Below are 15,745 nucleotides of genomic sequence, written 5' to 3'. Positions count from 1 at the left end.
TATATATATATTTAAATAAAGTAATCCGGAAATAAGCCGGAACAAATTCAATATCAAATAGTGTGGGTGAAAGTCAGTTTGAGTTTTAAATATTGAATTTGCATGTATTACACCTAAGCATGACTCATTTTAGCCTGTGAGATTTCAAGCACTATTATAATCATCTCTCAGGTTGTTGCTTTGATAGTACTCATTTATGAATGAAATATCTGTGAATTGTGTATAAAACTACTCACATGCTACTGCATTTCAATCAAGATACGCATAATCTGGAATGCCCGTTTTCACTGCTGAAAAATGCAGTGGTAGGGAAAAAAATCAACATGTAACCTCAAGCATGATTTCATTTAGCACTTGTCTCAAAAATTTCTTCAAATGGCTGGAGTTATGATACTGAAAATAATTTTATTGAAAAAAGAAACAATTACATCAAGAGCCTTTCACCATTATTTACTCCTGTAAGGCATTGAAGACTATTACACGCTGATCATTATTATATTAGCACCTCAGTATTGTTCTTGTGCTCCTCTTTGTACAGTGAATGTTAGGTATTGGGGGACCCTGATGTTGATCGAATGCACGCTGGAGGTTACCACATTGGTTGCAGGATAGATTAACTGTTAGACCTCGATGAAGTTGCTGGCTCAATGGTGACCAAGCCAAACCTGGTTTAGCATTGACGTTCCCTTTGAGTGTCCACAATAGTGGAGAAGACAAAGGTGGAAAGCTTGGATTGGTGAGTAATTATGGCTACGTTTGAGTGACGGTTGGGTGGCAAAACTATTGATCTAGGCAAGATAAGCTGGAAAAAGTGAGTTTTGGTGTCAGGCTAGAAGTGGGTTTGTTGGCGGCTTTTGGGGAGTAAACTGACCTGACCTGACTGCAAGGATAAAGGGTTGAAGGGCATCCATCTATATCCCAAAATTCAGCATGCCTTGCATCAACTCATCATCTTCATCTGACCATGTTCTCCTCTGGCTCTTGTTAAATGTCCCGTGTGCTCTCTGATCATCCTCTCTGCGTCCAATTAGAGCCACAAAACTGACCAAAGTGACCCTTGCTTGATGATTAGATTTGCCTCGTAATTTGCCAGATCTGTCAATTAGTAGGCTGCTTTTGATCTGAGTTATTAGTTTTGTCCTCATTCTTTGAGTTAGGTGCAGCATCCATTTCAGTATTTGAAACTGAGACCTACTGAACTGCCCAAGATTGTCTTGTCTTGAGGTCTTCACCAGTGTTGAAGAAAGTTACTTTAAAAAAGTAATGCATTACAATATTGCTTTACTCCCTAATTTGTTAATTTTATGGAAAGTAATGTGTTGCGTTACTTTTGCGTTACATGCTAACACTAGAACTACCAAGGCAGTCATTTTGACCGTTTTTAAATTTTAAATGTAATAACTTTGTTGAAATAAAACCCATATAACTATAAAACCCTGACTTTTCCTAAATGTGTGTGTGTATATTTTATTATAACATTATTTTATTAAAATTACAAAACACAAACGAGTTCTGAGTATTTCTACCTTGAATGGCCAAAGCGGTCAAATTGACCGTTCGCATTACAGAAGGCGTATAATTTCTGCTATTGCGACTTTTTTCCCGTGGTTGAAGATGCACGTCACTGTTGCCTAGCAACTTTTGTTCTAGTTGTTTTTGTATTCTATTGCTAAGCTAAAATTCCTGTTCGTAAAAAGCTGAGTGGACACCTCCAATACAACAACTGCTGTCATTCAATCTGCCATGGTTCCATGTATGCTAGGCTGGAAGACTATAGCTTGGCTGTTATCAATAATAGCCTACTTCAATGTTATGACAAAATAGCCATAATAATAATAATGGCTATTATTATTTTTATGCTAGTGTAATGCTATAGCTAAAGCATATAGGCAAATTTTAGCCCCGACAAGACTGATATTGTGGAATAAAACAAACTAATTAGGCATTTATTTTTAGCGACAGTGACTATGTTTATTATTAGGCCTACCTATACTATCAATACAGATACATTTATTCATGGATCATGATTCCAGTGGTGGCTGCATATAATTGTTTCCAATTCATCTGATCCAAACAGTTGTAAAGTACAAAAGTAAAAATGTATTGAAAAAAAGAATTCACAACATGCTTCAGGTCATATTTGTTGGCATTTAGACTTTCAAATACAACAGTTTCACTGCGGTGAAAAACTTTTTTTCTCCCTCTTGCCGGACACAAAGCAAGACGTGCACATTCGGGAGCGGTCTACTTAGCTCTTACACAATTAAATATTACAAAAAAATATCGTATTTTTAAGGGTGATGATGTCATAAAATATGAAAACAGACATTCAAAGCTTCATTGTAAAAACTCAAAGAAGCTTCGAATGTAAATATCATATGACAAAAATGGCATTCAGTTCAGTCTATGAACGGTCAGAATGACCGCTATGGCCATTCTAGTAGTTAAAGAATTCCGTAAGTTCTAGTGTTAAATCTGGGCTGGGCCTTTGTTTTTAATTAAAAAAGTTCTGTTTCTGGCTAATGTAAACACTAAACAAGTAATCTGGTTGCATAACTCAAGTTACTTGTAATGCGTTACCCCCAACACTGGTCTTCACTGGCTTTGTCCGTTTGGGTGCTCGACTTGGTCAAGGGCAACAGTTGGAGAGATGCTTTCTCAAGGTTCAGACGTGAACCTGTGTTCAATCCCAGCTAGGGCTACAACTAACTAATGATCATTTTTCAATTAGTCAACACATTTTTCAATTGTTTTTCTCGTTAATTGATTATTAGTCGAATAATCCTTTAGGTAACCTACCAATAAATAAGAACCACAACTTCTGCGATTCATTTTTCGATTAGTTACTTTCCATTACTTTACAAATCCCAACATTAAAGAATAAAGTGCCAATAATTAAAAGTCATCTATCAGTAATACAAATGTCCATGATGGCTGAGTTCACAGTCAGTCTTTGGGATTGACAACAGCATTTGCTTACTGGTGTAAGACTTAAAATGTTTTGTTCATTCTGCAGATTGAAACAGCTGCTTGAATACATATCTGAATGAATGAACAGATGCAGTCACAACTGTATTCTAACTCGGGTAACCACAGTGTAACCATATCAAAAATGTCTATAATGCTGGGAAGTTTTATCACAATTGACGGTGCGTTATTAAATAAATGAATCCAATGAAGGTGCTAGTTTATCCATCAGATCTTTTAAATAATTGCTTTGTAACCATGTGCAGAATATTCTAAGCCACATGTCTCGCACCAATAACAGCTCCAGTGGATATTTGGATGAACGCGACTCATTTCTCCATCTCTTTGAGTAAACTAAACCTCTCATGATTAACACAGGACAGACAACTAACTGTTCATTGTAGTTTTGTTCATACATCCAGGTTTGACTAGAATTTGGTTGTAAGTCTTGAAAATGCATTGATGCATTCCTTGCAAATTGACATATTTTCGATTACGCTGATGCATCGTTTCAGCCCTAGTCCCAGCTAGGGGTGTTTCCCGCCAGTGTGGATCATGGTTTGGCACCAGACCACCTTCCCCACATCCATCTCTTCTAACGACAACCCGGCAGGCCATTTATAGGTTTATAGGGGAAATAAGCCCATCTCAGCAGCTAGAGTCCTTCCCAAAATCACTTCATCACTGACATCCACCAAACACTAGAGTTTGCATGGCCTCACATTCTTACTAGTTGACTATTTGACCAGAAATGTACTGTTTGACCAGAAATATATTGATTAGTCAATGCAAAGTGTAGATCAGTGTTTCCCAGCCTTGATTATCTTACATTTCAACTTGTTTCTCCACTACACATTTGTTATATGCACAGTTATGTAACATTTGCAGTCTGAGAGGCATCTGAAGCTACAGCTATTATGCAATTTTCAGGTGAGATCTTTTTTGGTCTTGGGTTACAGAGGCTCTCGGTCTGATTTGAAGTGACGGTAGAGGTAAACAACTCTTGAAGACTTGCTTGCATGGTTTAGAGGATAAAGCCTGTTGTTGGCATAGGTGAGCCGGTGTGGTCACAGGGAAATTGTTCCATAAGTCAATATATCTGGCTCTAGCATTGTGCGAAAGGGAGTTTTAGATGTATAATATATTACTATGGTGGAGTAAACAGGCAGGTATTTGATTGTGCATGTTAGAAAAAGAGCTGGTGGAAACTCATTGCAAATTGAATTCAGTGATTTGTCATGCCAAGCCAAACTCTTATAACTTTTGTTCTGTCAACAAAGGTATATTATATTACATTATATTCACTCCACAGTTTAATTTATGTAGACTTCAAACTTTAATGCTTACAAGTGAAGAAATTAAGAAACATCTATTGTATTTTTTTCTATCAAAGTAATTCATATATTATGAAATATTCATTTTTCATTTACATTTATTTTACAGTGCAGTTGCATCACAATAATATATTTCTATTTTAATAATAATAATAATAATAATAATAACTGCACCAGACTGATGCATTTCACTTTAAAAATCTAACCTGGTTTGTTTCCCTTAGGATTTCCCATATAACATATTCTCATGGGTTAGGTTAAAATGTGATCAATATAATTTTTCCCCTTTTTTGTTGTGTGTGTGTGTGTGAGACATTTGAGGACTGAGCCAAATGAGAAACAGCACACAGTTTTTTTTTGTTTTCGTTTTTTTTTAGCACACTGGGTAACAGAAGTCTGCCTCTGGGGGTCGAGGCTATTTAGCATCTTCTCCACTTCACATCCCAGCAAAGAAGTGGAGGATGCGTTTTTTTCCCCCTTGTTTTATTCCACAAAAAGACAAATGTGTCAGCTTACTACTGTTTCAGAAATGTAGCCTTGCAGTCACAACTCAAGAGGTTAGGGAAGTACAAACACAATATGAATTCTCTGTTATGAGAATCATGTTTTTGTTATAAGTTGGGAATTGGAAGAGCAGTGCTGCGCAGCTTTGTTAGGATGCACAGCTTTGGAGATGGTTTAGTATGTCTTTGATCTTGACAGGCTAGAAGTGGGTTTGTTGGCGGCTTTTGGGGAGTAAACTGACCTGACCTGACTGCAAGGATAAAGGGTTGAAGGGCATCCATCTATATCCCAAAATTCAGCATGCCTTGCATCAACTCATCATCTTCATCTGACCATGTTCTCCTCTGGCTCTTGTTAAATGTCCCGTGTGCTCTCTGATCATCCTCTCTGCGTCCAATTAGAGCCACAAAACTGACCAAAGTGACCCTTGCTTGATGATTAGATTTGCCTCGTAATTTGCCAGATCTGTCAATTAGTAGGCTGCTTTTGATCTGAGTTATTAGTTTTGTCCTCATTCTTTGAGTTAGGAGCAGCATCCATTTCAGTATTTGAAACTGAGACCTACTGAACTGCCCAAGATTGTCTTGTCTTGAGGTCTTCACCAGTGTTGAAGAAAGTTACTTTAAAAAAGTAATGCATTACAATATTGCTTTACTCCCTAATTAGTTAATTTTATGGAAAGTAATGTGTTGCGTTACTTTTGCGTTACATGCTAACACTAGAACTACCAAGGCAGTCATTTTGACCGTTTTTAAATTTTAAATGTAATAAATTTTAGCCCCGACAAGACTGATATTGTGGAATAAAACAAACTAATTAGGCATTTATTTTTAGCGACAGTGACTATGTTTATTATTAGGCCTACCTATACTATCAATACAGATACATTTATTCATGGATCATGATTCCAGTGGTGGCTGCATATAATTGTTTCCAATTCATCTGATCCAAACAGTTGTAAAGTACAAAAGTAAAAATGTATTGAAAAAAAGAATTCACAACATGCTTCAGGTCATATTTGTTGGCATTTAGACTTTCAAATACAACAGTTTCACTGCGGTGAAAAACTTTTTTTCTCCCTCTTGCCGGACACAAAGCAAGACGTGCACATTCGGGAGCGGTCTACTTAGCTCTTACACAATTAAATATTACAAAAAAATATCGTATTTTTAAGGGTGATGATGTCATAAAATATGAAAACAGACATTCAAAGCTTCATTGTAAAAACTCAAAGAAGCTTCGAATGTAAATATCATATGACAAAAATGGCATTCAGTTCAGTCTATGAACGGTCAGAATGACCGCTATGGCCATTCTAGTAGTTAAAGAATTCCGTAAGTTCTAGTGTTAAATCTGGGCTGGGCCTTTGTTTTTAATTAAAAAAGTTCTGTTTCTGGCTAATGTAAACACTAAACAAGTAATCTGGTTGCATAACTCAAGTTACTTGTAATGCGTTACCCCCAACACTGGTCTTCACTGGCTTTGTCCGTTTGGGTGCTCGACTTGGTCAAGGGCAACAGTTGGAGAGATGCTTTCTCAAGGTTCAGACGTGAACCTGTGTTCAATCCCAGCTAGGGCTACAACTAACTAATGATCATTTTTCAATTAGTCAACACATTTTTCAATTGTTTTTCTCGTTAATTGATTATTAGTCGAATAATCCTTTAGGTAACCTACCAATAAATAAGAACCACAACTTCTGCGATTCATTTTTCGATTAGTTACTTTCCATTACTTTACAAATCCCAACATTAAAGAATAAAGTGCCAATAATTAAAAGTCATCTATCAGTAATACAAATGTCCATGATGGCTGAGTTCACAGTCAGTCTTTGGGATTGACAACAGCATTTGCTTACTGGTGTAAGACTTAAAATGTTTTGTTCATTCTGCAGATTGAAACAGCTGCTTGAATACATATCTGAATGAATGAACAGATGCAGTCACAACTGTATTCTAACTCGGGTAACCACAGTGTAACCATATCAAAAATGTCTATAATGCTGGGAAGTTTTATCACAATTGACGGTGCGTTATTAAATAAATGAATCCAATGAAGGTGCTAGTTTATCCATCAGATCTTTTAAATAATTGCTTTGTAACCATGTGCAGAATATTCTAAGCCACATGTCTCGCACCAATAACAGCTCCAGTGGATATTTGGATGAACGCGACTCATTTCTCCATCTCTTTGAGTAAACTAAACCTCTCATGATTAACACAGGACAGACAACTAACTGTTCATTGTAGTTTTGTTCATACATCCAGGTTTGACTAGAATTTGGTTGTAAGTCTTGAAAATGCATTGATGCATTCCTTGCAAATTGACATATTTTCGATTACGCTGATGCATCGTTTCAGCCCTAGTCCCAGCTAGGGGTGTTTCCCGCCAGTGTGGATCATGGTTTGGCACCAGACCACCTTCCCCACATCCATCTCTTCTAACGACAACCCGGCAGGCCATTTATAGGTTTATAGGGGAAATAAGCCCATCTCAGCAGCTAGAGTCCTTCCCAAAATCACTTCATCACTGACATCCACCAAACACTAGAGTTTGCATGGCCTCACATTCTTACTAGTTGACTATTTGACCAGAAATGTACTGTTTGACCAGAAATATATTGATTAGTCAATGCAAAGTGTAGATCAGTGTTTCCCAGCCTTGATTATCTTACATTTCAACTTGTTTCTCCACTACACATTTGTTATATGCACAGTTATGTAACATTTGCAGTCTGAGAGGCATCTGAAGCTACAGCTATTATGCAATTTTCAGGTGAGATCTTTTTTGGTCTTGGGTTACAGAGGCTCTCGGTCTGATTTGAAGTGACGGTAGAGGTAAACAACTCTTGAAGACTTGCTTGCATGGTTTAGAGGATAAAGCCTGTTGTTGGCATAGGTGAGCCGGTGTGGTCACAGGGAAATTGTTCCATAAGTCAATATATCTGGCTCTAGCATTGTGCGAAAGGGAGTTTTAGATGTATAATATATTACTATGGTGGAGTAAACAGGCAGGTATTTGATTGTGCATGTTAGAAAAAGAGCTGGTGGAAACTCATTGCAAATTGAATTCAGTGATTTGTCATGCCAAGCCAAACTCTTATAACTTTTGTTCTGTCAACAAAGGTATATTATATTACATTATATTCACTCCACAGTTTAATTTATGTAGACTTCAAACTTTAATGCTTACAAGTGAAGAAATTAAGAAACATCTATTGTATTTTTTTCTATCAAAGTAATTCATATATTATGAAATATTCATTTTTCATTTACATTTATTTTACAGTGCAGTTGCATCACAATAATATATTTCTATTTTAATAATAATAATAATAATAATAATAACTGCACCAGACTGATGCATTTCACTTTAAAAATCTAACCTGGTTTGTTTCCCTTAGGATTTCCCATATAACATATTCTCATGGGTTAGGTTAAAATGTGATCAATATAATTTTTCCCCTTTTTTGTTGTGTGTGTGTGTGTGAGACATTTGAGGACTGAGCCAAATGAGAAACAGCACACAGTTTTTTTTTGTTTTCGTTTTTTTTTAGCACACTGGGTAACAGAAGTCTGCCTCTGGGGGTCGAGGCTATTTAGCATCTTCTCCACTTCACATCCCAGCAAAGAAGTGGAGGATGCGTTTTTTTCCCCCTTGTTTTATTCCACAAAAAGACAAATGTGTCAGCTTACTACTGTTTCAGAAATGTAGCCTTGCAGTCACAACTCAAGAGGTTAGGGAAGTACAAACACAATATGAATTCTCTGTTATGAGAATCATGTTTTTGTTATAAGTTGGGAATTGGAAGAGCAGTGCTGCGCAGCTTTGTTAGGATGCACAGCTTTGGAGATGGTTTAGTATGTCTTTGATCTTGACTGTTATGACAGGTTTAGTTGAGTCACAACCAACTCTAGATTCAGACAGCATTCTTGCATACATGTTTATCTGCCCTACTGTGCTGAATCTTATGGATGCTTCACAAACAGTATATTGGTAATAGACAAGCGTTACAATATTTATATGCCAATTCTTTGTATTATCAATTCTTTATATGTTTGGAATTCAAATACCTCAGTAGGAACAGAAATAGCACCATAATGGGCATGAATATGGGCTAAAATAAGTTTTAAAGCTAGATTTTTTTGTGTTCGTGCTAGTGCAATGAATCATTCAATGTTTTTATTATTATTATTTTTTTTTTTGACTGTTTAGATATGTAATGATACACCTTTCCTTAACAAGCCACACAATTTGGGATATTGTACAAATTCGTAGCACAAACGTTGTCTAATACACATTAATGCACATAAGCTTAATACACATTCGGCCTTCATGTGGAGCTGAAATATAAATGGTTTAAAAGCAGTTCCAATCACATGAATGAGCTAGTGAAGTTATATTTATGAGCAATAGCAACTGATGCTGGCCTGATTTTTGAATTATTTCTACTTTTATGGTATTCCTTTTTTTTACCTCACAATTCAGCAGTGTTGTAAACTTTTCTGTCAGCATTGTGAATTCTGTTACATTTTTGAAGAGTTACTGTACAGAACATACACTGAGCATAGTTGATCTTCATCTTTAATTTTGTCTAGTGGAAATTCACACAGAAAAATCTACTACACTGCCATAAACATCCCTCATTGAAAGGATTATTATCTCATAACAAATGTATCATTTATAAAAAAATAAGTAAATGCACATGCTGCTATTTCAAAATTTTAAATGTAAGTGCATGAGCAAAATTCACATTGTATTTAATTTTTCTAGCTGAGATATCATATTGTCCTACATAAACACAATATAGTGCTGATGAATGTCATCTGTTCTAAAAAGGAAAAAGGGTCAGTTGATAATTGATTCTGACCTCAATAGATACCATTATCCTCTTACAGCCATACCAAAGAAAGACAACTTTAACTTGGAATTAACTTTAAGACTGGTCTTGATTTGGGTTTGGATGGTATGGAACATGTATTGATGAATTATGGAATATGTAAATATATATATATTTAAACAATTAGATTGCAGACTAATGAGACTATTTGTAACATAAATATTTATAAGTATTGTGTTGTGCTTAATTCATTAAATACATTTGTATTGTGAAAATGTAACACTAACTTTTTTAAATTAAGTAAAGTGTACTATTTGGAAATTTTGATTTAATAAATAAGATAGTGGTCAAATACTACTTACTGTATATAAAACCAAAAACTGGTCAGTTGTGAATCAGTCTGTGAATCGGATTAAAACACTGAGTTTCCTGTATAGTTTGACTGATTTTTAAACGTCCATATCAATGTTAAAACCACCCCTATGCCCGGAGTATGATAATGATAATGATATTCATAGGCTTTCATATCAGGATAACAGCCCAGCTCTGCTTAGCAAGAATAGCTGTTAAAACTACCATTTGATCTCTCAACTGAGGGAATGGGAGCAAATGTGCAGTATATTTCTTTTTTTATACCGTTATCTGTGTGAGTGATAAAACATTCACAGGATGTCAGATTTCCCGTGCCCAGAGAGTCTCTTTACGCCACTGCAGTACAGATGAACACGGGAAGTTGCTTTGGCAGGCCAGGAATGATAGAGCTGGATGGACGCGATGGAACCCTGTTGAGAGAACAGTGAGAACAATGAAAGAAAGGAGGAAGACGCACATTGACATGTGAGCAGAGAACTCAACATGCTTTGCCAAGTATCACCCAGCTTGCCCTGCACAGGTGTGTTGCCAGCGTGCAAGGGCCCCGGCCTGCTGCAAACCAGCTGCCAAGGGATGTCCACGACTGGGCGCACCGCTGTTTGAGACAGCCTAGAGAGGGAATGGCGTGCCGCTTCCTGAGATCGTCCCGGCGCTCGGCAAGAACGCGTTCATCACTCATCGGTGTGACATAGAAAACCATCTGGCCGCATGCTGAGAGACATGGCTTTAGAGAGAGGGGGATGAGAAGCGCTTACGAGCAACCTGGAAGAGTGTGAAAGAGCTGTAAGTGTACGCTGAGACGGAGATAAGAACATGCTGGAGAAGAACACATTTTTAGTGTATTGGCATGCTGGGGAATTTCATTAGTATGTGGTCAAAAACGGGGATTTTTCTTTTGTATTTTTCCACTCAAGTGTACAGGAAACATACTGTCCGCCACAGTGGAGAAAAATTTTAAATAATATATATATACTGTGTATATGTATGTGTGTATATATATATATATATATATATATATGTATTCCCATTTAGAATATATATTAACTTCATACCCAAAAGATAAAAAAAAAAAAACATATATATATATATATATAAATTAGATTTAATATTTTTCCTGGGTATATGGATAATATGTACATTTAAATGAGTATGTATGTGTGGGTATTTATTGACAATGGATTGATGATGGGATTTTTTATTTTATTTTATTATTAGCTTAAATTGTTTTTTTGGAAAAAAGGGAAGTGGTATTTTAGATTTAATAAAATTCCTGGGTATACGGGTAATATGTGTGTTTAAATTAGTATGTATGGATATATTGTAATATTCTCAAGCTAGATTCTTGTTTTTTTTATTAATTTAGATTTCTATTTTATTAATTCCTGTTGACAGTATGTACTGTATGTCTTTATTTATTTATAAAAACAAACAAACAAAAAACAACAACCCTGGATTCACAATGAGCAGACATGACCAGAATTATTGCGTTTTAAATATCATTCTTGCATAAAATTGTTGCATTTAGTACATTTACATTGCATACAAATGCATAACAAACTGTTTTGTCAAATTTGAACTTTGTTTGACTCGTGATTTTGTTTATAATATATTTGTTTTGATGCCTTAATGTGCAGAATATTACAGATATTTCACCGCACATTGTTAAAAGAGTCACAAATGTATTATTATTATTTTTTTTTTTGGCATTTGTTTGTCTTTGATTTCAACCACTCGCTTTGCTTACGTCAGCGAGGGTCAACTTAACAGTTTGACTCATGATGTATTATGTTGCAGTTAAGTTCTTGAACAACTTGAAATTAACAGTTTGTTATTTATATTTTAGGTTATTGCAAGTGATTAGGGTTACACTTTATTTTAAGGTGTCCTTGTTACAGTGTAATTATACATATAAGTACTGCGTAATATTAATTAACTACATGTAGGCTACTTACTATATGGTTAGGATTTGGGTTTGGCTAAGGGGTACTTGCATGCAACTATGCATAATTAATTGTTATTATAATAGTAAGTACATGTAACATGTGTAACAAGGACACCTTAAAATAAAGTGTTACCGTGATTAGAAACATTAAAAAAAACAGCATTTAAGTATTTTATTAATGGTGTGGAATGAAAGTTGAAAGAAAGGTCCTCCAGTGTACACCAAGCAACTTACAGGAGACCAAGTTTTGTTGTTTGGACTAGCACAGCATTTTCTATTGGCAGCATGAGGAAAGGAAATTATGTTAGCACTCTAGCGTTTCAGTGTTCACACATCTAGATGTACTTGGTCCTTTAAAACGAGCTTGTGTTTCCTGGCTGTTTTATGCTTCGTAATCATTGGGGCTGATGACTCTCCTGAGATGGCTGCTCATATGATTAACTATCCCGCTTGACTTTAATGTCCGACAACTAGGTGTATCGAAGGCATCCATTGGCCCGTTCAACATTAAATCTTTCCAAATGTTAGCAGCAGGAACACAATGACTTATGAGGTCATATTAGTTTATTTTCCATTGCTCAAGGTTTGTGCTTTGTAGACCCTTCTATGTGTCTTTGGAAACAATGACTGCGTTGTAGTCGCATAAAAATTTACAATTTTGTACAATACAACCAAGCATATCAAGCAATATTAAACAACTACTTAGAGTGGAATTTCCTGTAGGATTTAGTTTGAATTAATAAGGTCCTATAGCCGTTTGAAATGAAAGGCTGAAGTGAGTGTGATGTGCTCTACGCGGTGAACTGAATGTCGGTGGAGCTCACCCAATGTATTCTTATGCTGTCAGCTGCTTTAAATCACTTGCTGCAGTTGAAGAGCTCTCATTAAACCCACATTACAACACCTGAATGCTGCTGTACAGTTTTTGTTTGCCGTGTGCTTTGGAATAAGTTAGATCTGTGTATGTGATCGCTTTTATCATTCAGAGAAATGACATTAAAGTATGTTTTAATTTATCCTAAATGTCAAATTTAGTTTCCCAAAAATACACTCTAACCACATATTAAAGACAATCGAAGTAATTATGTAATTACATACAAAGATGTACTAAAGTCCTAATAAAGTGGGCCAAAATATCACTCTCATCTAGCTGCATTTAATTTAAATTTCAACTATAATTTATTTTCATGAATTTGTAAATATGCACTGAAATATCTGAAAACATTGCATTCAGTTCCCCTTTTTTTTGTATGCTAAAGTGTACTTCTTTAATCAAAGAATAGTAAGAGTATAGAGCTATAAAATGAATGTGGATGTCGGTCATCTTTAGTTAATAATATAATGAAATGAAAAGGGTAATGCCACAAATGCTTTTTAAAATCAAAACTGGGAGCAAATAAATGTGTTTGTTTGTTATTATCACAGGAACCCTTCTGGTGGAGAACATGCAGATAAACGGGAGAGCAGAAGACCCTGACAGGACCATCTCTTTATCTCTACGGGACAACCACGACTACTGGGTCATTCTGGACCCGGTTAAGCAATGCCTGTATCTCAACAGCACCGGACGAGTTCTGGACCGAGATGTAATTATTTGGCTTCATTATGCTATACTAGTCCATTGAATGCTAGTGGTGCCGAAACCACACTCCAACTTTAAAGGAATAGTTCACAAAAAATGAAAATTGGCTGAAAATATTCTCACCCTCAGGCCATCCAAGATATAGATGAGTTTGTTTCTTCATCGGAACAGATTTGGAGAAATTTAGCATTACATCACTTGCTCACCAATGGATCCTCTGCAGTGAATGGGTGCCGTCAGAATGAGAGTCCAAACAGCTGATAAAAACATCACAATAATCCACATGAAACCAGTCCTCTCACATCAAAATCTACCAACATATTTTAGTTTTGGATTGTTTTCTCTTGATCTGTGCATATTTCTCTCCAGACAACTTTTTCACTGGAGAAAGCAATATTATGAATAGAGGACTCACATTTTAGCCGGAAGCAATAATTCGAAGTTAAAATGGCTTGATGGATTTGTTTCTTAAAAAAAAAAAAAGCATGCAGCTTTTTGCTTCAGAAAGACATTAATTGATGGACTGGAGTGGAGTGGATTACTTGTGGATTATTGTGATGTTTTTATAAGCTGATTGGACTCTCATTCTGACGGCACCCATTCACTGCAGAGCAAGTTGGTGAGCAAGTGATGTAATGCTGAATTTCTCTATATCTGCTTTTCATTCTCAGGTGAACTGTTCCTTTAAATGTGGTAATAAAACATGAACCTGTTTAGAATTTTTACAATTTTAAAAATGTTATGCTGATTATGTAACTTGTAACAAAAAAAATCCACTGGTGGTTTTAGACCCTCTTTATCCATTCATTACTTTTGGTTCAATCAGAACTATGATAAAACAAAAAAGTTCCTCTCTTTTGCTTGGAAATCTGTTGTTCACAGCATACACTTTGTAATGGGCTCCATAATGGACTGCAAACAAATGGTCATTTTTCGGTCGGTCTGCTGAATGCACACCATGCAAATGAACTTGCTCGATTTGTTTCTTTTATTTTTGTCTTTCAGCCTCCCTCCTACATTCATTCCATTGTGGTGCAGGTTCAGTGTACTAATGAGCTTGTTGGCACGGTGATCCTACACGAGGTGCGGATAGTCGTACGGGATCGAAATGACAACCCCCCACGCTTTCAGCAGCCGCGCTACTATGTTGCGATTTATGAGGTGAGTTTGTATTAAGCAGGCCCTCTTTTGTTCTTCTTCTGTAGTTGTAATGACTTTTTCACAAGTTACGTTTCTACAATTTCTGGAGAACATCAACGTCACCGGCATTCTGGAGCACTCGTCATTAGAAGTTTGCTGAAGTGAATTGGTTTAGCTAAAACTGAACACTTGCCAGCTGTAATTGGAAATTCAATCATTGGAGTGTGCCAGTGTGATGGTTTACCGATGATGGGGTTATTTTGTGGTAAATGAATTGCACTTGTGGGCTTTGGAGCTGAAGCATTTAGCTGTTAACGTTTCTCTGTCTTTGACTGCTGTGTAATTACCCCAGAAGTGCTGTAGCTCACTGAATAAATCTGCCAGTCCCCTTTTGTGACTTATTTAGCTTCTCTGTGTTTTTCCACCATAAGTTATGGCTGTATCGTAAATTCCGGTATGCACAATTTTGGTTGATACTTTTCTTTATATACTCTGCCCCTCTATTTTGCTATATTATTTTTGCTTCACAAATCACAACAGTTAAAGCCCATTTATTCTAGTATACACTACCAGTCAAAAGTTTGTAATAATTAAAAATGTTGGTAACACTTTACTTGAAGGGGTGTGCATGAGACTGACATGACACCTTCATAATCATGACATGACACATGTCATGAATATGAAGGAGGTTTTATGCATGTTTATGACAACTGTCATTAAGTGTCATTCGCTCAGTTATGTCATTTTTAATGCAAATATGACATTATTTGACCTAACCCTATCCCTACCCTTACCCCTAACCATAGCCCATAACAAAGACATCTCAAACAATGTCATCTTTGCATTAAAAATGACACAACTGAGCGAATGACACTTAATGACAGTTGTCATAAATATGCATAAAAACCCTTCACATTCATGACCTGTGTCATGTCATGATTATGAAGGTGTCATGTCATGATTATGAAGGTGTCATGTCATGATTATGAAGGTGTCATGTCATGATTATGAAGGTGTAATGTCAGTCTTATGCACACCCCTTCAAGTAAAGTGTAACCAAAATA

General features: G+C 36.1%; 1 protein-coding gene across 1 annotated transcript in view; it reads left to right on the top strand.

Annotated features, from left to right (window-relative positions):
- Positions 1 to 15,745, top strand: part of pcdh15b (protocadherin-related 15b) — a 187,163-nt gene that overhangs the window by 29,787 nt on the left and 141,631 nt on the right. The window contains exons 5-6 of the mRNA XM_016287345.1: positions 13,385 to 13,545; positions 14,547 to 14,702. Coding sequence (XP_016142831.1) covers positions 13,385 to 13,545; positions 14,547 to 14,702 — 317 coding nt within the window. The remainder of the gene's footprint in view (positions 1 to 13,384; positions 13,546 to 14,546; positions 14,703 to 15,745) is intronic.

Source organism: Sinocyclocheilus grahami, unplaced genomic scaffold (assembly GCF_001515645.1).
Source record: "Sinocyclocheilus grahami isolate Dianchi unplaced genomic scaffold, SAMN03320097.WGS_v1.1 scaffold221.1, whole genome shotgun sequence".
NCBI classification, from domain to species: Eukaryota; Metazoa; Chordata; class Actinopteri; order Cypriniformes; family Cyprinidae; genus Sinocyclocheilus; species Sinocyclocheilus grahami.
This window is presented reverse-complemented; position numbering and strand designations above follow the sequence as displayed.